The 23,400-nt window shown below is 48.5% G+C and overlaps 2 protein-coding genes across 9 annotated transcripts; one reads left to right on the forward strand and one right to left on the reverse strand.

Annotated features, from left to right (window-relative positions):
• On the forward strand, positions 1-22,746 carry LOC149335695 (uncharacterized). 8 transcript variants are annotated; one of them, XM_089552294.1, is made up of 5 exons: positions 11,303-11,738; positions 12,321-12,605; positions 14,644-14,737; positions 17,584-18,013; positions 21,186-22,746. In XM_089552294.1, the coding sequence occupies exons 3-5, from the start codon at positions 14,710-14,712 to the stop codon at positions 21,499-21,501; spliced, it is 774 nt and encodes a 257-aa protein (XP_089408420.1). In that variant the 5' UTR covers positions 11,303-11,738; positions 12,321-12,605; positions 14,644-14,709; the 3' UTR covers positions 21,502-22,746. The 8 variants fall into 8 exon arrangements, with proteins under 8 accessions (XP_089408421.1, XP_089408424.1, XP_089408422.1 ...); XM_089552293.1 differs by having other exon boundaries at positions 11,304-11,738; positions 12,321-12,952; XM_089552295.1 differs by lacking the exon at positions 11,303-11,738 and adding an exon at positions 1-253 and having other exon boundaries at positions 12,321-14,737.
• LOC149335696 (uncharacterized) lies at positions 1,780-10,852 on the reverse strand. The gene is made up of 2 exons (XM_089552281.1): positions 9,459-10,852; positions 1,780-3,796 (listed from the first exon to the last, which is right to left on the reverse strand). The coding sequence occupies exons 1-2, from the start codon at positions 10,602-10,604 to the stop codon at positions 3,773-3,775; spliced, it is 1,170 nt and encodes a 389-aa protein (XP_089408407.1). The 5' UTR covers positions 10,605-10,852; the 3' UTR covers positions 1,780-3,772.
• Positions 22,747-23,400: the final 654 nt, after the last annotated feature.

Raw genomic sequence — 23,400 nt, forward strand, 5'->3', positions numbered from 1 at the left:
CAGCTCTAGCTATCGCGTAACTCCAGGTTTAACCAGAGCTAAACCACAGCCAAATTTTGTACTGTACGGGCCCGTGTGCTTTTCTTGTTCGTTTGTGCTCAGCGATTACTTCATCGTGCACGCTTCATCGATGTGTGACGCTGCAGTGGGTGCCATCTTCGCGAAAGAGTCAACCTCTAAGAAACAGCGCACGCCAGATCGTCGCGGCGCAGCTCATCGTACGGATTTTTGGCGCCGAATTTCAACCGTACAAGTAAGTGACCTTTTCGTTTGGTCATACAGGTTGTTTCCGGCCATCAAATTATGGTGTATTCAGTAGAGATGCTTTAACGTGGATTGTGTGCGCGAACGGCTACCTGTTGCTATTTCTCGTTTTGAGCCAGTCGCGTAGCGACAGGAGGGAGTCTATTGTGTACCTCGCACGACCGTATTAGCGGTGCAATGTGCTCGGCGTACTTCACAGTCGCACAAGAAAATACCAACCAGCCATGCTACCAGAAAGTCTGCCTCCTAGATTTGAACAACGGCAGCATGCCTGTGCAAGAGTGGAGCTTTCGGCAACGACGCCGCCTGCAGGAACGCCGCTTGACAAACTGCGCGCTGTTCCTTGACTGCCCTGGTCGTCACTAAGCGTAGCTGGTCTCGCATCGATGCCGCAACTGAGTGCGCTTCGGTACTGGCCAGCGCTCAAATAAAGGTGCTACACTCGACACCCCTTTACATCTCGTTGGACACCCGAACCGTGCCGTAAGGTAAGGGATAAAGATGGGAGTGAAATAAGTAAGGAAAAAAGAAGTGCCGCAGTGGAGGTCTCCGGAATAATTTCGGCCATCTGGGGATCTTTAAAACGCACTGACATCGCACCGCACACGGGCGCCTTTTGCGCTCCGCCTCCATCGAAACGCTGCCTCCGCGGTCGGGTTCGAACCCGAGTACTCCGGCTCGGTAGATGAGCGCCTCCTGATTATTAAACAACGTCTATTTTTGCATTATTTTTGACCCAAAGTTGTGGTTCCGCAGTCGGTAGCTCACCGGCCCATGATGCTTAGAGCGCCCGTGGTGGTTGAAGTGGTCTTGAGAAAGCTCCATGCAAACTCCCATAGACGAGGATGGAAGGACGGACGGGCGGACGGACGGACGGGCATGCTCAGTTTTTTATTGCGAAAGCAGTACTACGCCAGGTCTAACCGCTCGTCGCGTGGTCCGTGGACCCCCTGCTCCTCGAGGAGCCGCCGCCGCGCCTGATGATGATGATGATAACAGCTTTTATTTCCACCAATGTGGGAGGCCCACTACTCCCCGTCCCTGGCACGCACGCCCAGAAGACGGGGGCCGGGACCTCCGCGACTAAAGATGGTGTGACGCCAGCCTCTCCATTGCTATGGCGACGCGTGACGTCAGCTTGCTCTCTCCACCGCAGCCAGGAGGAGGCGGTCGTGCGCGCGCTCCTCGAGGAGTCTCGCCATGGAAGTCACCGACGAAGAGTATCTGAATCTGAATCTGAAAAATTGGCAGTGGCTTAGCTCTGCTATGCCAGGATATATGTAGCGTTAGATGAGGGCGAGGTGTCCATATCTCGGTGGACACCTGAACCAGAGGGAAGGCGCAGTACACTTCGCGCTTCTATAGTAGCTCCGCCCACATTCAGCCTCCGCGCACAGAATTCTTCCACGACGAAAACGTAGTCCGCTGCTTAAACGTTTCTTGTTACGTAAACAATAAGTTTTATCGCAAGAAAAAAATTAAGCTCTAAAATTTTGATACATGGATTGTCTGATATAGACAAACATTAAAAAGCAGATTTCGTTTACAGCTGCGATTGGCCAGCGGAGTAATACAAGACGCCGCGGGCCACGGCCCAGTGTTAGCAACTGCTGTTTTTTAAGTTTGTATGGATGGATGGAAAAACTTTATTTTCGTCAGAGAGCATGTGTGGACGATTCCGTGTTAGATGGCCATCAACCCGTGGCTGACGGCGACCTGGGTGGCCCACTTCACGGCCCTGGTCTGGACGACCGGGTCTGAGCTGGCCAGCACGGCCTCCCACTGCTCGAGGGAAGGATCACGCATAATGTCCGCCGGTGGCGGTGCTATGCTACAGCTCCATAATACGTGGTCATAGGTTGCCAATTCGTGACACCATTTGCACTCCGGCTGAATGTCCGGGTAGATTTTGCTCAACACGTATGGGTTGAAGAAACATCTGGTCTGCAATCGGCGCCAGACGCATTCCTGCGCCTTCACCAATTGCTTGTCCGGGGGTGGGTAAATCCTCCGGTTAAGTCTGAAATGAGTAGTAATGTCATGAAAGGATACCAGCCCATCTCTCGTGGACCTTCCCGGGACGTCCGGCTCACCTACTCGGCTGACGAAACCTCGAGCATTCATGTGAGCCGTCTCGTTCCCAGGGTTCCCAGAGTGTGCAGGTACCCAGACAATTTCCGCCTCCGTAATCCCTCGCTCCGTGGCCCGATTCAACAACCGCGCCGCTGTGACAGATATTCTGCCCCTCGCCAAATTTCGGATGACTGTTTTTGAATCGCTGAAGATCAGGTCAGCATTACTACTAGTCATAGCTAGTGCTATTGCCGCTTCCTCTGCAGTTTCTGGGGAGCGGGTTTTGACTGATCCAGAGGCGATCAAGTGGCCCCGCCCGTCCACCACCGCAATTGCAAATGCATCCTTGTTCTTATACTCGGCGACATCTACATAGACTGCCCCGTTGTACTTCCCGTACTTAGCATGTAAAGCTTTGCCTCTTGCCTTCCTGCGGTCCTCGTGATGTATTGGATGCATGTTCTTGGGCAAAGGTTTTATGTACAAGCCCTTGTGCATTTCCCGCCTCACCTGAATTTTCGTGTCACCGGCTGGAACGTCAACTCCAATGCCGATCCTTTCCAATATGTCCCTCCCTGCTTTTGTTTTTGAAAGCCTACCGAGCTGCATAACCAAGTGCGCCTCCCTGTTGCGACCCGGGTAGCATGGCCGGTGACCGGTGATTGGACGAGGAGTATGGGAGACTGGGTTTAGAGGAAGGTAACGAAAACTTTATACACTTATTTACTTTATTTACAAAGCAGGACTGAGAATGGCTCTCAGTGGAAGGGCAACGTCTTCGTCAACCGTAGTCGACTGGAGCTAGCAGGCGTCTCTCGGCCACACTCACGGCCGAGTTAAATATCGTCCGGTTTCCCCAGATCCCTGGCTGGGGAATAATGGTCGACGAGCACTGTCCAATCCGATGGACCGAAGGGGACGTTCTTGTTACCGCCCACGGCTGGGCAGGTGCGAGCTTTTCCACTCTCTCTCGCAGTTCGTTCGATGAGAGGGGGAGTTGCCGCCTCATCCAGCCCTGCGGGAAAGGAATCTCCCGAAGTCCTCCAGCAGGTGAATAAACTTGCTTCCCCGCCGATTTCCCAGAACGCGAGTCGGGGCCACAGAATTCTTCAATTATCCGCCAGCGTGACCGGCGCCGGCCCGTAGCCTCCTCTGTGGTCGCCCGGACAATACCTCCGATCAAGGAATTTCGCTGGGGTTATTGCTGACAATGGCCCCTGGCATTCTGGCTACACTAATCCGCTGAGGCTCGGAGGGGCATTCCAAGCATCCCACTTCCCATGGTCGTCGCGGGGTTGTCGGCCTCGATGAATGTTCACGGTAGCTGCTTGATCGGGCCCACGTGGTCAGAAGTACGGTCACGACAGCTCGTCCGCCGCCAGGTAGAGGCCTCGAAAGGGGTTACAGCTCCTCGCTGTCCTCTGAAGAGGCCGCATCAGCCAGGCAGGTCCTCTGTTTCCTGGGTGATCCAAGGGTCGGTGTCTGCAGGCCAAGGGTCTCAGGTAGAGCATTAGTGGTCAAATCTGCACCATGCCCCCACCCCGGCAAGGCAAGAGCACCACCCTTCTCCCGAGTCGTGCCAGGCAAAACAAAGAACAAGGCCTCAAGCTGTGCTGCTCAATTTACTCCCCTTTTTGGCTCCCCCCCCTCAGGCGGTCTGGTTGGGTGAGCTGCGGGCGATGAATGTGACCTATGCGGGCGATTTAATGCCACCGCATTTTTTTTTCAATTTGGAAACAGGTTTTGTTCTGGAGAAATTACAGCTGCCGTTGCGATTCACAGACCAACGGCCCTCGATAGATTAGACGAGGAGACAGTAGAGCTCCACTACTATTCACGTATTCTCAAGCGCTAATCTATACCTAACACATAAAACCCACACACTGCAACTATACATTACAAAAGACACTCAAATGCCGTCATTAAAAAAAGTTTCTTTTTTTTTTTACAAAAAAAGTAACTTCACTGAGAATGCGAGTTACGCCTAGAAAGCGTCCGAAATACGCCCGCCATCTAGCGGACAAAACCTCTGCTGAGACCATCAGCATTCCCATTTTCCTTTCCCTTTCGATAGCGCACTTCAAAATTGTGCTCCTGTAGTGCGAGACTCCAGCGCAGCAAACGTCCATTTTTTTGGAGACATGTTGCGGAGCCATGTCAGTGGGCAGTGATCTGTCTCTATCACAAATCGTGAGCCTGCCAGGTAGCACTGCAGCTTCTGTGTAGCCCACACTAAACAGGCGCACTCTTTCTCCGAGGCGCTGTACGCCTCTTCACGGGTAGTGAGTTTTCTGCTCACGAACAGCACGGGGTGTTCCTCTCCGTTCTCGTCGTGCTGGCTCAGAACCGCCCCCATGCCCCGTTCACTCGCGTCGCACTGGATAATGAAGGTGCGGTCGTAGGAGGGAGCCTTTAATACGGGCCGGCTGGTCAGCGCTCTCTTTAACGCGAGAAAAGCTTGTTCTTTTTTGTCGCTCCAGTTTACCTTAATCGGCTCTGTCTTCCTCAAGCTGTCCGTGAGCGGACTCGCCATCTCCGAATAGCCTGGAATATAATGCTGATAATAGCCAGCCAACCCGAGAAAGGCGCGTATGTCAGTTTTAGTGGCTGGCCTGGGATAACTGCGTATGGCAGCAACCTTGGCGTCCAGCGGCCGGCGATAGCCCCTTCCAATAATGTGACCAAGATACTCAACCTCGGCGTTCCCAAGCTGACACTTTTCTGCACGGACCGTCAACCCCGCCTCTCGTAATCGGGTCAAAATATCGCGCAAGTGATGCAAGTGAGCCTCCCAGCTGTCAGAAAATACTGCAATGTCGTCCAGGTAGGGAAGCGCGTAGGCTTCCGCCCCTGCCAACACCCTATCCATTAACCGTGAAAAGCAAAACGGCGCGTTCTTGAGCCCGAAACTCATTACGAGCGGTCGAAAAGTGCCGAGGGGTGAGATAAAGGCAGCGCAGCGGCTTGCCCTTTCGGTCAGGGGAACCTGCCAGTAACCGCGGGTTAGGTCGAGTGTAGAGACATACTGAGCCCTGCTGACAGTTTCCACCCGCTTTTCCAAATTAGGAATGGGGTAAAGTTGGTCTCGTGTGACCGCATTTAACTTTCGATAGTCAATGCAGGGCCGAGGCTCTTTTCCGGGCACTTCTACCAGCATGATAGGGGACGTGTATTCGCTTTCCGCCGGTACAATGACACCGAGATCAAGCATGCGACGAATCTCGGCATTGAGGATCTCTTTCTGTCTTGGCGAGACGCGATATGGCCGCGAGCGAATAGGCTCCTCGCTAGTTACTTGGATATCGTGTTCAACGAGGAGTGTCTTTCCTGGCCTATCGGCGAAAGTGTCCTTAAACTCCAAAAGTAGCCGCTGGAGGTCCTCCCTTTGGGGTTCGGTGAGAACTGAATCTCCACGTATTCTCTCCAGAACGTTAGCGAAAGAGGGTGAGTCATTGCCTGGGAATACAAAATCTGTCTGTACCTCGTCAGGGGCATTTAAGGCCAGCTGGACGATCGCTTCCCGTTGTCGATAGGGCTTCATGAGATTGCAATGGTAAATTTTTACCTCTTTCCGTCTACCCGGCATTTTTACCGCGTAGTTGGTCTCCGACATTTTCTCCACAACCTCCGCGGGTCCCTCCCACTGGACGTCCAGCTTGTTTGCCTTCGATGCGGCCAACAGCATTACTTTATCTCCTGCCGAAAATGAACGCTGCCGCGCGTTTCGGTCGTAGTAGAGCTTGGCTTTTTGCTGAGCCGACTTCATGTTAGCCTCAACTAGCTCTTTGCACGACTGAAGCCGTCCCAGTAGCTGAAGTACATACTCGAGGACGGTGGAGTCCTCGCCTCTGCCCTCCCAAGATTCGCGAAGCATGCGAAGGGGCGACCTTAGCGACCGGCCGTATACCAGTTCAGCTGGACTAAATCCGGTGGCTTCATGCGGTACTGAGCGAAGCGCGAACATGGTGGCTGGCAAACACGCTTCCCAGTCTCGTCGGTGCTCGTAGCACAGCGCCCTCAGGACTCTTTTCAGTACAGAATGCCACGCCTCGACGCTGTTACTTTGCGGGTGTCTGATAGAGCTGTGAATAATGCGAATCCCGCATTTCTCTAGAAAGGTGGCGGTGAGAGCGCTCGTGAACACGCTACCTTGGTCGCTCTGCAACTCGGCGGGGAAACCGATTGGCGATTCTCCTGATTAGCCGCACGGTAGCATTGACCGTATTTTTAAGCCTTTGCAATGACTCGCTATTCTTCCTGTTAGTCTGCAGATACATACCCAGGATCCTGATCGTTTGGACCTCAGCGACCGGTACTCCCCCCACTCTCACCTCTAAAGGTGGTGGCGGCACATAGTGCCTCGCATGTATCCCTCTTGGTTTATCCCTCAGCACAAAAAGCTCGGACTTGGGCTGAGAACACGAGAGTCCTGCTTCCCCTGCTAGCTCCTCCACAATATCCACCGCCTGTTGTAGAGTTTCTTCCAACTGTGCGTCACTGCCTCTTGTTACCCATAGAGTAATGTCATCCGCATAAAATGTATGTTTAAGTCCCGATATCCCTTGCAGCCTGGGTGGTATCTTGATCAGGGCGAGATTAAATAGGAAGGGCGATAATACCGACCCTTGCGGTGTCCCCCTGCCCCCAATGGGAAGGGATCCGATTTCATTTCTCCGACTACAATCTCCGCAGTCCTACCCTCCAGAAACGATCTGATGTACCGGAAGGTTCTACCCCCCGGTCCTATGTCCGATAGGTTCCTCAATATTGCCTCATGGGTAACATTGTCAAAGGCCTTAGTGAGGTCGAGCCCCAAGATAACCTTGGTGCCCGTGCCGTACCCAGGATCAACCACGTCTGTTTTGAGCTGTAACATGACATCCTGCGTCGATAAATTAGCCCTGAAGCCAATCATTGTTTCAGGTATCAACTCACTGTCCTCTACATAACCCTGAAGCCTGTTCAGGACTACATGCTCCATCAATTTGGCCAAGCACGACGTTAGCGAGATGGGACGCAGATTCTCAATGCAGAGCTTCTTCCCTGCTTTAGGAATAAATGTAATCCTAGCATGCTTCCACTCTGGCGGAATCTCCCCGGCCGCCCAAAATTTATTCATTAAATTCGTGAGTGCCCCCACTGACTTGAAATCCAGGTTCCTCAGCATTTTATTAGTAACCACGTCCGGACCCGCTGCTGACGTGGTACGAAGCTGGCCCATTGCAAACTCTACCTCCGCCACCGTAAAGTCTGCATCCAATTCAAGGTTTTCCTCCCCCGAATAATCCGGCAAGCAACCGCCCGCCTCTCTGTTTATGTAACGACTTCGGAGTTCATGTATAAATTCCCCAATCGTGCCTTGATACCGATGCACTAACCTAGCCATTTGCCCCTTCTGCGCAGATTTGGTTGCCGCCGGGTCTAAAAGGTGCCTCAACAACTGCCATGTGTTTTTGCATCCGAATTGCCCATTCATCCGGTCACAAATCTGCCCCCACTGTTTGCACTGCAACTCCAATGTGTACGTTTCGATTTCTCGTTCTAGCTTGGCCATCTTCCTACGGAGGACACCATTATGCCTTTGTTTCCTCCACCTCCGAAGGAGACTCGCATGTGCTTCCCACATGTGTAACAATCTAGAGTCAGCCGTAAAGCCCTCCTCCTCCGTCGGAACCTCTTCTGTGGTACTCTTCACGGCCTGCTTGAGTGTGACAATCCAGGCTCCTAAGTCCTCGATTTCCCCGTTCACTGTGTCATTCCTGTATTGCCGAAATCGGTCCCAGTCCGTCACTCGAGTTCCTTTCACCGTGTCTTTGTGCTTAGCAGCACTAAATATCGTGGAAAGGATATAGTGATCACTTCCAAGTGGCTGTCCCGTGTTTACCCACTTTGCATCCCTGATACCATTCACAAATGTGAGGTCTGGAGAGGTGTCTATGCTCACGCTGTTGCCTATCCTGGTATGATCTAGCGGGTTGTTCAAGATCGTCCATCGCAGGTCCTGGGCAACCTGCCAAAGCTTATTTCCCTTCGGGCTGGCTCGGATGTAGCCCCACTCCGGATGAGGCGCATTGAAATCTCCCACCACGATGAGTTGAGACCTAGCCGCTAGCCGTTGCGTCTTTATCAGAAGGTCTGGCAAGCCCACCCCCTTATCTTTTGGAGAAGAGTACACATTAAGAACAAATAGACTCTTATCGTCCTTTCTTTTGGGCAAAATCTCCAGCAGGACGTAGTCCTCCCTGCTGCTATCTATGGTATGCTGAATCACTGTGGTGTTGCGATGGACTAACACGGCCGTGAAGACGCTCGATACGCCCCCTCGATCAATCTCTGGTGGTGTAAATGTCTTAAATCCCGGTAATTTCACCGAGCCGCTAGCCTCCTGCAAAGCTATAATATCCGGCTTACTATCCAGATTTTGTATGTGCAACTGCAGGTTCCCCCGCTTGCGACGGAAGCCCCTGCAGTTCCACTGCCAAACCTCAATTTGCTGGCGAGGGGCCATGGTGAGGCCCTAGGTTCACTAACATCGGCGCTTGGCCGACTACGGGAGGCAATCTAACCTCTAGCATAGCATTTAGCTGTTTAAACATGTCCATTACCTGGGTCTGGAAACCCCGCATGTCATTGGTGAAGGCGTCAAGACGCTGCTCAATGTTGCCTAGTCTAGCTTCTATCCTGTCGACCCGGCCTTCCAACCTATCCTGTCTTTCTTCCAGTTTTCCTACTCTCTCCGCAAGGGTAAGCATGTCCCTCTTAAGACAAGTGACTTTAAATACTGGCTGCGGCGTGTCCGCCGCCGAAGTTTCTGCTACTCTCTTTGCCTGAGCTCCCTCATCTGCCGGAGGTGGCCTTTTGACCGTCCCCCGATTCTCCATTTTCTCCACTTCCATAGCTGTGTTATCGTCCACGCGAGAAACGTTCGCCTGCGCCGCTTGCTGTGGGGCCTGGGCCAACGGCGTCTGTACCCTTTCTACTCTGCCGGTTTTAAGCGCGCGTTCCATCTCTGCTATCCTAGCTTCCATCTTTTTGATAGTTTCGGCCTGCTGCAGCACCTGCCTTTGTAGCTCCTTCTCTCGAGCAGTCTCATTTTGGGAGCCCGCGTTGGGCCAGCTCACCTTTTTCCTCGTGGCACTTGGGCTTCGTCCATGACCAGAACCTTGCCCTCCTCCTTTGCCAGGCTCGGGTCCGGGCAGTGGCGGGAAGGAAGCTGACCGGTCCCTGCTCTTGCTATCGCCTCTCGCACCGCTAGATGACCGCTTCCTGGACCTCGAGCGTCGCTCCTCCTTGCCAGTTTGGCTCTTGTCCTCGTTGCTCTGCTGCAGACCCATCGGCTGCTGACGGGCTAGGCGAAACTTGCAGTTCCGACTTCCCGTGCTGTGCGCCCCATGACACACGATGCAGTCCGGCGTGCAGGTCAGCGACTCTCCCTCCGGTGGTGCAGGATGTTCTTTCCCGCAGCGGCGACACAAATTAGTCTTCGGACGATAGCAAACGTCCGCCCGATGTCCCACTCGTCTGCAGTTATAGCAGGTCTCGACTAACTCTCTATATGGGATCACAGCGTACAGACAGTTCCAATAGATGACTTGCCGGGGAACGCGCTTCCCCCCGAACGTGATCTGAATCGCCTTTGACTTGCCCAAAGGTCTGGCATCCAAAATTTCCATGTCTTCATTCCTCTTCAAGAATCCTGCGCGAATTTCTGCCAGTGGGCATCCGTTGTACGCATTGTAAATTACTCCGCGCACAGAGTTCTCCGGCGCCGCCACGTACGCCGAAACCTCAAGGTCACGACCGCCCAGCTTGAGCGTCTTGACATTCGCATATGCCCCACTACGATTCATGCACGGCGTGCTCACCGTCATCGTGTTGTTTGTCTCATTCACCCGCACCAGGTCTTCTTCCACCGCAGTCGCGTTCGTCAGCTTCGCTGCCGCTCTCAGGGCACATCCGAGCTCCCTCGGCGTCACTATGCTCAAGTCCCAATTCTTGGGCCGGCACACAACCTTGAAATCCTTGGCTGGCATCTTCAGAAACGGTCCCCGTTTCTTCCACACCGGCGCTTTCCCCCGCTTGACTTGGGCTGCTACGTGCGTCGGACGCCCGTCGCTGCCCGCCTGTTTCTCGGTAGGCCTACTCTCGGAGTGGTCCCCGTACACAGTCTTCTTGAAGCGATCTTGCGCCTTCAAAACCCAGGCCCATTCTCCCGCCTCGAATTCTTCGGGCGTTATAGATTCTCCCTCAACGGAGTACTCCATCATCTTTAGCCTCGCAAAGGCCCACAACCACAAGGCACGGCCCTGGAGCCCGGCGCCGCAGGCGTCGGCTCGGCCTACAGATTAGGCCTAATTTCGCCGCACCGTGGTCGAGTACAAATCGTGAAGAAAACCCCTAAAAGGGGGAACACTTGCCAAAATATGGTGTCCACAGGCACAGGGCAACTTCCTGCAGACGATCCCACAAAAAGCAAGACCAAGGCACAGCGCGTTCCACCGAAAAACGGTCTCAAGGCCGGAGCTCATGCGGGACACGTCCGCACAGCGTCCGCTCGGGTGTCAACCCTTTAAGTTTGTAGGTACGTGGGGGGGGGGGGGGGGGGGATGAGAGAGAGGTGTGAGCTGCAGGCATTGACAAGGTTGTGCCAGAAACGCGGCGCTGAAGCCATAGGCTGTCGGCGTTCGTTGGCGTTGGCGTTGTCAACATTTTACGCTCCGATCATTTTAAGGAAAGGAAGTGCGCATAATGGCTCCCTGGGTCAGTGGACGTGGGGTGATGAGAGAGAGATGTGGGCTGCAGGCATTGACAAGGTTGTCAAGCATAACATTGCATTGCTTTCGCAACCAACCAGGTTTAACCAGAGCTAAACCACAACAATTTTTTTTGTTTAACTCTGTTGTAAATTGTTATGAAAATTTGCCATTTTCTTTCAATGCGGTTTCCTGCGTTTCTAACCTATGTCACCTTTCTGCATCCGATGCGCCATTCAGCCCCTAGTGAAAAGTGGCGGGTCGTTGTGCCCAGTTTCGGTTTCAGTTTTCTCTCACTTCCGAACAAAAAGCTGCATTGGCATTGCCATCTTGCTTTGCTGCATTTGCTGTTTGCTGCGTTTGCTTATTGTTTAGCCGGATTACCGTTACATGGTTCATCGCACGGATAGTGCGGATGGTTAATTGGTTGCAGTCGAGACGCAGGTTTCCGCCGTGGAATTTCTGGCGGCGATCCACATACAGCGGCGCACATAACAGTCTCGCGTCGTGTCCGAACATTCACTGTTTACGTAGCCACCCGTGGTCGGACGATCGAAACCTGATACAATGCCCATGTCCTTCAGTGCACTGGGGCAGGCTGTGTTTGTGAGCGGCAGGCGCGCTTTGCTTGCATCTCTTCCAAGTTAGGTGAGCCTTTCTTTAGCACAGCGCGCAATTCAGTGTTACCGTGCCAGTATATAGCGTTAGAACCAGTGGCAGCGTCTTTGATAGCACTGAATGCCTTTCTGGCCTGCAAGCTTTGTGTTCAGTTAACCATGACATCATCAAGCATCCTTTTCTGAAATCACGGTTACTGTTAACCATGGCATGCTTTGCGTTTAAGCGTTCTCCATTGAACACGCTGCGTCAGCATTCCAGAGACGTTTCTGCTATGCACGGGGACGTCTGATTCGAACCATTTTGCAGTCACAAGAGCGATAGGTGTGGGGAAAGCTGCTTTATAGGTGTGCAGCCTGCTAAACGCCAAGCAGGTGGTATACAGTCGAAAATAGTTTTTTTTTTTCAAATGGAAACCTTCAATTGGTGTGTTTTTACATTAGTGGCTACGTAGAGAATGCACATGATTTCATGTCCTATATATCTCTTAAAACTCTATTTCATGACGCGTCGAGGGGAAAAAATTCTTAAAACTGTGGCGTGCTGGTGTTGTCATTTATGCCGTGTCATGCTGCAGAACTGTCTTGATTTCATTTCCTTTCTTTACCCTAGCCTCTCCAAGGTTGCAAACCCGGGCTAAGGCTACACAGGATTAAGAACAAGCTACAAGATGTGCACTGGTAGAAGGCATCAAGCTGTCAACGCTGAAGTCTTGCCTGACCCATCAAAGTGGTGTGATGTGTGTTTGCCATCTTCATGTGCGTGTGGGTTCCAAGTATTCGTTAAGTGCTTGCGACCGAATGAGACTGCAGCGGTGATGTGCACGCTGATGGCTTCAAAGAACTGTTGTGAAAAACTGTGCTCAATGACCTTCATGCCTCTGTGAGAAGACCTACAGTAGGACAACAGTTCATTGACCTTGTTGCTGTCAGCTCATGCCTGCTTGCTTGGCATGTGTTATCTCTGCTGTGTGGCACTTCAGGGAACCCCAAGAGCTGAGGGAACCCCAAGAGCTGGTTGTGCAGTGTTAATGTGCATCCTGTTCGTGGTGGTTTGTGCATTCATACGTAACCGTCAGTGATGGCACCAAGGGGAAACGACGGATGGCAGCTCACCAGCCCAAAAATTTCTCGGGAAACAAAACCAAAACTGTGCCGAGCTCTTTCTTCATACTCTGATCACAGGAGCGTTTTCGCATCTTCCGAAACAACCCACATGAATTAAGTCCCCTCACTAGTGAACTTGTAGGTGAAGCGCTCACAAACACATATTGCACATTTTATTTAGTTAAAAACAAAAGGTGTCGTGCCTAACCAAAATTTGAAGGAGACGTTATATTAGCATACTTGCATACTTGACCTTCACTTCGGTGCTGCGGAGACCACTATGTTAAAGTGCTAATAGACCCTGCCTTTACTTCTTGTCCAGTTTCTAATGTTTTCGAATACATGTTTTTGCGTCACAGTTATTGTGTTCACATTTTATTTGATGCTGATAGTACATATGCATTCACTGCTACAAGCACGAATCTGCAACGGCAGCTTTGCTCTGGGGAAACACTTCCAAAGTTTAAAAACTGTGCCCTTGTGTGAAACAATATGCATGCATGTTCACTGCATGCAATATTGTCTTGTCTATCTGATGGCCCCTTCTTTAATGGTGGAGTTCTTTTCCCTGTGAAGTGCTCCCTCCTTTCTTAGTATGGTGGAGACTAGAGGGGCAGGCAGTACACAGCTCAAGCAATGCGAGGAATCATCTGCTTTTTAAATTTGTTACTAGTACAGGTATCTTACACAGTTTCAAAATCTATAGCAGAATGGCGGCCACCACGATGGCTCAGTAATTATAGTGCTTGGCTGCTGACAATAAAGACGTGGGTTTGATCTCAGCCACGGCAGTCGCACTTTGATGGAGGCGAAATGCTAGAGGCCCGTGTACTGTGAGATGTGAGTGCACATTAAGAACCGCAGATGGTCGAAATTATCCGGAGCTCTCCACTACGGCGTCCCTCATGGCCTCAGTCGCATTGGGACGTTAAACCCCACAAAACCTGTAGCACAATGGCAGATCTGACCACAATCTGTAGTAGCTGCCCAAAGTACAACACCAGCATTGATTCCTCAGAGCTTCCCACAGCACAAGTCAGTTAAAGCACCAAATGCCTTGGGTCAAGATCAAAGTAGCTTTGCTGGCATATGTTGATGCAAGGCATGATTTCTTGCTGGAACAAATGTGCTAATTGTGTGTGTTTCCATGTAGCCATTCATCAGGTTGCACTTTTTGGGCATCAACCTTCAGGCCATGTTTCATGCAGACAGGATCGAAACTGTTAGTGGGCACTGCTTCTCGATGGAAAGCATATTTATGTGCAGCATCGCTTGTGTTTGCTCATCTTCATAATATGCTATTAAGTTGATCTTACTGTACTGCTTCTGTATTTATGGAATGCTTCATTATGTTTTCCTCTAGCTTTCCTTTAAATGTTCACAGCCCAATGCTGGAATAGACCCTTCTCATAAGTCATCATTTTAGTGTCCCCAGGCTGAACTTTACCCTAATGTCATCACTGGCTATCAGTAAAGCAAGGATAAAGGACTGCTCATGCTTTAGTTCCTAAAAGGTACTAAAAGGTTAAGTTCCTAAAAGGTAAAGGTAAAAGGTTCCTAAAAGTTAAAAGGTAAAGGTCCACCTCATAAAACACACCTACTGTGGCTGATAGTATTCCGTTTAAAAAAAATGTGTTCTCCTGTTAGGTGGCCTCGCAGCACTGAGATGTGTCCAGCTTAATTATGAGAGGGAGGTAATATACAATACTTCATATTTGTTCCACATTTTTTGCTGTATTTCCGGCATTTGGTGTGATGTGTAGTGAGCTGTGTTGACACTAGGGGCACTGATAATGATAACTTTAAGCATCATGTCCTTTCCCTTGCAGGCAAAAGAGAAGACAGCCCCAAAATCCGTGCTCCATATGGCATACAACACTGCAATTTGAGCCAGAATGAACCGCAAGATCCATTTTCATCATGGCAGGTTGCTTGCTTATGACTGCAAACAACATGAATTGCAGTCAACATGGCTTGCTATTTTTATTTTTTGCACGTGTTTGTGTTGTAGAACTGTCACATGGCTGCAGTTGCAACACTCTGGCGTTCTAGTTTCAGAAATCTCGTTCTGCTGGCTTGGTCATTTTCAAAGCTGACGAAAGGCTAAACATCCTTTTGGGCACGTCAAAACTACTACCTTTTATTGGCATGGACTTCACTGCTATTTTTAATTTGCTCTGTCTTGGTACTTGGTTTAAGCCAAAGTCAGAGCAGAGCTCTAATCAGTTTAAGTCAGTGCCTTATGATTGGTGATAACGCATCTGCGTAAGGCTTGTTTGAATAAGTACCAGTCTTTTTGTAAAGTTTTTATGGCCCCTTGTCAGCAAAACTGACAACTGGGTGAGCTATAGTCGGATAGAACTTAAGTCTGCAGTGAAGCTCCGACCACATTCAGCCTCCACGCACAGAATTCCTCCACGACAAAAAAGTAGTCCACTGCTTAAAAGTTTCTTGTTACCTAAACAAGAAGCTTATCACAAGAAAAAAAATTATGAGCTCTCTAATTTTGATACGTGGATTGTTTGATATAGTCAAACATTAAAAAGCCGATTTCGTTTACTGTTGCGATTGGCCAGCGGAGTAATAGAAGACGCCGCGGACCGCAGCCCAGTGTTAGCAACTGCTGTTTTTTTAAGTTGTATCCTACTAGTAATGGTTACTACCAATAGCAGAACAGCACGAAAGAAACGAGGAGAGAAGACACGAACAAAGATGCGGAATTGTCTGTTGCTGTTCTTGTCTTGTGTCCTCGTTCCTTTCACGCTGTTCCAGTACGGGTAGTCAACTATTGTAAATACCAGTACGTTGTTGTCGTGTCATGTGAAAGATTCATATGCAAAACTTAACATTTAATGTTCAAGCTTTCTTCCGAGTTTTGTAAAATCTGTTAATGAGTGGAAGACAGGAACTGAGAACTAACCAAGTTGGCATTTTTTGCCTTAAAGCTGCATCGAGCTGCTGTAGCCAACAAACACCTCAAGACTTTAATCATTGAGCAATCACATGGACAAAGTCTCCTTTTAAGTTGCTTAAGCTTCACACCAGCTTTGCGGTTAGTTTAATTATCATTGTATTCTTTGCTAATATCACTTCTACATGTTCTCACCGAATCTTTGTTTGGACACCACCAAGTTATATCCATTAAGCAGCTCAAATGCTTCAAGACTTGCTTTATTAAGTGTCTGCATTCCTGCAGTCTGTTTATAGTATTGCTTCAGCATTGTGCTCGTTTTGAAAGTTGTCAGTTTTATTACCTTTGTGTTGCTTGTTGGTGTCTCGTTTTCACTGTATGCTTGTTTAGATGCCGACCTTACCAAATCCATTAAACGAACGCCGTTTCATTTCATTAGTATACAACCTGCGCTTGCTGATTGCTCAGTTTACTAATCATTATTTCTGTGGATGATTTTCATGATTGTCTTGTACCTTGTCATATGAAATGTGTTCATATGCACATGAAAGATACTCTGTTGGTAAATATTGTGATTTCCGTGTGTATTTTTTCTTGCTGTGATGTACAGCATAGAGTTTTTGACCAAACCAGAGTTATAAAACCATAATCGAGGTACTTAATTGTATTTCTGACCACTGCTTGCTAACTAGTAAGGGGCGTGACGAGCTGTCTAGAAATGTGAAATGCAGCCAAGTCCACTATTAGTGAAATTGAAAGGTGTAATGATTTTAGCCATAAGCCGAAGTAGACAATAAGAGATCACTGAACCTTTCTTGCTTACTGCTAGTGCTTTATGTGCTTCTGAATAAAAAAAAAAAAGTCACTAAGCCTGACTTTCACGTGTTGATATAATCAATTTGAAAAAGAATGCTTATCATGTACGTGCAGCATTGGAAATGGCTATAAGTATGGATACATCTTTAGAAGCAAGGGAGCATGCCCTTTTATATGCAATTAATGAGTTGTAAAATAACAATTTGAAGATCAGCTACTCTGGTCAATGAAGTAATGTGCATCAGAGCTTGTTGGTTTGACCTGTAAATGCCTTGGGCTTGCATTCCGGGTGAAAAGTGAACATAAATTTTTTCTGGCAATTTCCACACTTTCCGATGGTGTGTTCAACTGTGGCCCCGAGTGCTGGAAGACACCGAAAGAAAATTGCCGTCTACTGCTGTGTTGTGACAATGGTAGCAGGGATTAGTCGCGAGATGTTGATCACAGTTATACAAAGCGTCATAGGAAGTTTGGCAGTTTGTGAACAGAGGTATTTGACCATGTTTAGACACTAAATGTAGCCTGTCTAATTTACTCTTCATATCATGGGTAGCCCTTTGGTTTCACAAATATGCTCGTTTGCAATAACTGACATAGTTCAGGACATCTATATTGTCACGTAGTGGTGACTGAAGTCCGGCGAACAGGAACACAGCGAGAATGTCTTCGAAATGAAACTCTTTATTCGGGCTGACTTGCGCCCGCAAAGAAGTGAATCACTCGGCGGCGGCGTAGCAACAAGCGTGCTCGGCGGTCGTCGAACAGAATGCCCGCCACTGTCGGCCGTGCTCTTTTTAAAGCCGATAGCGAATCTTCGAGATAAAGCTTTAGAAGTTACTAGAACATTCTGGCACAAACTAGAGTCGGCTCCGTCCGGATGCGATCCATCGAGATAATTCTAGGCGCGTCTTGCGTCACAAATGAAGCGATAAAGCAGCGTGCCAGCAGCCTTGAAGCATGAACAAATAAACACAACAAACAAACGCTACAATATGATGCATGAGATATTTTTATTCTCCGCCTACCCTTCCCGAACTTGCAGGATATGCGGACGTGTGGTTTGCAGGTGCTGCATCCATCAAGACTGAGCCCCTAGACTGTGATGGCGCAGAGTTCCACATGGGTGATCACGGCACCCCCTCACAGATGGCTGTACAGGACAACGCTGGGTTGCCATGCATAGCTGGTGATCAGCACCCCTGCAAGCTGTGCGACAAGGTCTTCAGCACACAGAGGCATCTGGTGCAGCACTCTGTCTTGCACGCGCACGAAGCACCGTTCTGCTGCATTCGCTGTGGTGCCACTTTCACGTACGAGAAGGACCTGGTGGAGCACGGGCGAGTACATGAGGGCAAGAAAGAGCACCGCTGTGCATTGTGCAGCAAGGCCTTCAGCCATCCGACTCGGCTTCGAAAGCATCTCGAGATCCACAATGGCCAGCCCACATTCCAGTGTCCAGTGTGCCCCATGATGTGCGTATCCTGAGTGCTTGCCGCCTTTTCCTTACTTTAATACGTGCTTTAGAAATACTCATACAGGAAGTCATACAGGAAGTCATACGGGATGCCATACGAGACGCCACACGGGAAGTCATATGGGATGCCATACGGGATGCCACACGGGATGTCTTAAGGGATGCCTTAAGGGATGCCATATGGGATGCAGTATGGGACGCCATACAGGATGCAGTATGGGACGCCATACGGGACGCCACACGGGAAGTCATATGGGATGCCATACGGGATCCCATACGGGACACCATATGGGAAGTCATATGAGATGCCATACGGGATCCCATACGGGACACCATATGGGATGCCATACGGGATCCCATACGGGACATCATATGGGAAGTCATATGGGATACCATACGGGACGCCATATGGGAAGTCGTATGGGAGGGGCTCTGGTGCTGCCAGCAATCCAGTGCAATTTGCACCCTTTGCAGCTGCTGCACCTTCGCTTGCCAACTGTTGTTCCATGTGATGAAAAATTCATTTTATTTTTTGTGTGGTGACACATTAGAATGAGAGGTCAATGCATTTAATGGGGTCTGTTCGTGTTTGCATCCAAGATATGCGATTACTTAGAAATTTTGTGAGCCTGTGTCACCTTCCCAGGAACAGGAACAGATTTATTTCTCGTACGGCCCAATCAAAAGGATATGAAGTTACAACAGTGAAGGGACAAATCCATTCCAGTGGAGATCCATTGACCAAAATGAATTTGAAGTGAAATTGATGGGCCCTTCTATTGCAACTGCACCTGGGAGTGAAGCTGCTGTGGAGTACACCATGCTCACATAAATTGGGCAAATGTAAATTGGGGAAGTTGATATGGTTTCGTTTGCAATAATCAGCGTGACAGAACAGCGATCCAGATGAGAACCTACACAGCACTAAAGTTTCTACTAACATTAATTTAGGAAAGATATTGATATATATATATAGGAAAACTGCACATGGGAAAAGTGAAGCAAAAAGGAGCACACAGATTGGAGGTGGTGACGTGAGCAAAGATGTGCAGAATGAGAAGTGTGAACACGTGTACGTAACTTGAGACTCAAGTCTAAGGAACCACATTCTTTGTGATGTAGCATATAGATGTGCTGGTCATGCACATTCCCTTCACTTTTGTGATATGATATGCTTTGACTATTTCCTTGGTTTTTGTGGGCCATCTGTTTTTACACAGCTTGGTCATATCAGCTTAGCCAAGGGTATAAGACTCTGGCTAAGCCTACTCACATATTCAAGTTGTCATAGCAGAAATCGCATGCAATCTATTGTGTCAAATGAGTAGGTTTCGACTATCATACTCACAAAAAATTACAGCTGCAGGACATGACCCAATATGAATTGTTGTCTGTTGAAATTAATACAGCCACACAGAGCCATAGATGAAATTAACATTATGTGGCTTTAGTACCCTGCTACTAGCTTGAGGTTGTGAGCTTGATTTCTGCCTGCTCCAGCTGTATTTTAATTTTAATAGAAGCAGAGAAGAAAAAGTGTCTGAGATTTTAGTGCATGTAAAAGAAAGGAAGATGGTCAAAATTTATTCAGAACCCTTCACTATCCCATGCCTCATAGCTACTCCTTTGTCTATAGCATGTAAAAACCTGACTTTTAGTACATATCTAATCAGCGCCTTCACCTTTATCCTTCTGCTTAGCCAATAGATATTAAGGCGAAAGCCTTTAATGTCTCATCGTTGTAAGCAGCAGTTGTCGACAGAAATGTCACGCTTTTCAGTTGGTCGAAACGGTCGTGACGTCTCAGTGCGCCAATTTCAAACGGGGCCAATTGTACTTTGGCTAGTAACCATGCAACCAATTGAAGGGATCATATAGTGATGCTCCAAGTAAGTGAGACTGAGCATAGTTAATTGCTTAATTACCCAATTAGCCTAATTAACTTTTCTAGTCAGGCCATATAAATAAATAAAACCGAGTAGGAAATTCGCCGAGCTTGGGATTCGAACCCCGGTCTTCGGAGTGCGAGACGTGCATGCTATCCACTCCTCCATGCAAGCTCGATGGTTTGGAATGAACAAATGCGCGTCTAGTGAATACGGTGTCTTCGCTCACTGCCATGCTCCTCCCTTCCCTTCTGGCGAGGTTTAGGTGTCCACCGAGATATGAGAGACAGATACATTTCCTTTCCTCAAAAATCAGTTTACCGACGAGCGAGGCATAGAACCGAATGGGCGATGGCGTTCTATGGACTTCCTGGCAGCATTCCAAGACGGTGTCGCGTTCCACTCTTAGAGGCGAAGCTTAACATCTTAACCACACATCAGTGACAGCGCTTTAGGTCAAAGAAGTGCACCCCCCCCCTTAATTTTGATGTGTGTCCACTGAGATATATGAGACAGTTACTGCGTAATTTCCTTTCCTCAAATACAATTTTCATTTTCTTGATTACGTGCCATCTTTGTCTTTCTTCTTTCCTCCCACTTCCTCCCTTCCCCTGCGGTGCGGTTCACGTGTCCACCGAGATGACAGAGAATTACTGCGCCCTTTCCTTTCCTCAAAAAGCATTGAGTTCAAACAGCAAGGCATCGCGCCGAACGGGTGGTGGCGTTCCTTAAAATCCTCCATTCACAATTCATGACATGATAGTTCCGTGGACTCCCTGGCAGCGCTACAACGCGCTGTTGCGTTCCACTCCTTAAGGCGAAGCTTAAGCGTGATTAATTAGCAGTTAATTAGTATTCAGGCATTAATCAGTAATTAGCCATTAATTAAGGATTTGTCATCACTTAGTAATTAGTACTCAACTACATGTGACGCCACCAGTGTCATAGAAGCAGTCAAAGTGGTGCGGAAAATGCTTTCGCCTCTACGCACTTTAGACAGTCAAAGTGACCCCTGAATTTTTATTTCTGATGCAGTGTGTGCTTTTAGTTTGCCTCCACATGTGGACTAATTAAGGGCATAGGTTATTTGTACTATCGTCTTTCCTGTGTTTGTGTCCTACTTCATTGAAATTTTGCTAAACATGCCTTAATGGGTTTATTTCACTGCATCATCATTTTAAATTGCAGGCTGGCCTATTTCGCTTCTCTTATCTGTCACGCTGTATTGTTTGTGGCATTAGCCAAATGGGCGAACATTGTGGTTTGGCTTGGCTGGACTCCCAGGTTTCCCCTGCGGCAGCAGCTGATGAGGCATGAGCCCAACCACAACGAGCATCCTTCCCTGATGTGCGAGCAGTGTGGGGCCACCTTCAACCACAAGGAGTCGCTGGCGAAGCATCTCAAGTTGCACCTGGGCATCCGCAGCTACAAGTGCTCGCTCTGCCCCCAGGCCTTCCTGCAGCGCTGCCATCTGGTGGAGCACCTGAGAATCCACACTGGGGAGCGGCCCTACAGCTGCGACATCTGCAAGAAGAGGTTCATGCGACGGTCGCACTTGGTCGTGCACCGGCGGGGGCACGCAAACCAAGTTGTCTCCTGAAAGCCAGTCCCTTCAGAGTGTTCTCGGTCGTCGTATACCGGTGTCAGATGGCTAGTCCTGCAATTTGTTCGAAGAATAATGCTACTGAAACTAGTACTCATGCACTGTGTGAGTTATTTATGATCCGGAATATTCAGTGATAGCTACCAGAAACAGGGAGCAGCAGCAATTTTTACTAAGACTTTGAAACTTCATCATCACAATCAACCAGGTAGCATCAATGGAGTCATTCAGATTTCTGTAAAGCACGGCTCTCTACAAACAGCATAGCTTGTCTACGCTCGCTGGATAAAGATCTTGCATTAAACACTGTGAGGTTCATGAGCAGACATAACAGGGAATTGAGAGGCTCTTTCAGGTAAAAAATAGTTGCTACTAATATCCCACTGATCAGCACCACAAATAAAATAAAAATAAAACATTCCACTACGCTTTCCTCAGCTTCAGTGACTGTTGGTGTTATTCGTATTGCGAGGTTCAGTTTCTTATGGACGTTGTTGAACTTATTTAAACTTCATTAAAAGTCGCAGCTGCTCTCTTACACAAGGTAGTGGTCATTGAGTGGCTTGCATGGCAAGTGGCCAATGTTGTGCATCAACAGTGGTATTTATGTTCGCTTTACTGGGCCTCATGTAGCCCACCAACAGGTCCTGTGATGCAGGAATGGCTTCACAGCATAGCATGTGCATGAAGAGAATTATGACAAGGCTTGCGTGGGTGGTCCTGCGTTGCCAGAGGCAGAGCCAAGCTACCATCATCCTAACACGGTTGGAGGAGAAATTTGTCATGCATTTACACGCATGTGTTGATATAAATTGAGCTCTATGGTAAGGCAACACGCTTGTACGGTTTTCAGTCATGCAGTGCACCCTTAAAGCAGCTTCGCCAGTTAGAGATATGAATGAAGCCCATGCGAACCTTTCACAGTTTTTTTTTTTTTTAATTTGAGCAGACATTACTTCAAAAGGGGCACAGATGCCATACTACTTGCATAATGCTGCTTGGTGGTCAGTAACCGCCACTAAGTTTACATAGAGCGAATATTAAATACTTTATTTCATGCTTTAACAGCATTCACAAGATACCCAATAGTGAAGTCAGTGGAATTTACCCTAATTCCACTGTTGTCTCAAGGAGCAGCCTTGAACCATCTGTGGCTGAATGTATATTTTGGGAAATAAGTTGCGTAACACACTGTGAAAACATCCTCAATATTTTGCTTCAATAAAGCTGGTTGTAAGTGTGCACCTATTCCATCTTCTTTAATGAACTTGTGCAAGTTGCAACTTTCACGTTGGCTGTGAAAGTACGCCTTAAAACTTTTGTGTTCTCTGATATTCAGTGTTTAGGTTTTCTTACTACAGAACGAAATCTGCTCCCAATGTGGTCGCTGAAATCATTGCACATAGCTCTGCTATCATCATTGCTTGATGCTATTGCATAGCATATTTCAATTTGTGCTGCACAAGTGATATCAGGCTACCAGGATGTTTTTAAGAAATTTTATTTTATGCAAATGTTGTGCCTGGAAGACCATGTAAGTAAACCCATTACATTATCTTGCAAGACGTAGCTCCTCCTTGCAGAGAAAATTTCCGGAGTGTATACTAGAATGTCTTCATGTATTTTTGTTGCAGCCAGCTGAACGGTCTGCGAACATTGCATTTGTGCTCACTGATATCACACACAGCTTGAGCCATACAGGCAACCATTTTTCAAGTCTTGCAAGATAAACAATCCCTGCAAGTTCAGGGCATCTCAGGGAGATACAGTGGGAGGCTCACATTGTATCTATGTCACTTGGTGTCTGTTTAGTGATGACTTTCATGAAAAAAGCATGCAATAAAATGTAAAATTGCAAGCACATGGGACATGCCAATTTAGTTCAATGTTTAGTTT

Source organism: Amblyomma mixtum, chromosome 7 (assembly GCF_055824585.1).
Source record: "Amblyomma mixtum isolate Tamu chromosome 7, ASM5582458v1, whole genome shotgun sequence".
In the NCBI taxonomy this organism is placed as follows: domain Eukaryota; kingdom Metazoa; phylum Arthropoda; class Arachnida; order Ixodida; family Ixodidae; genus Amblyomma; species Amblyomma mixtum.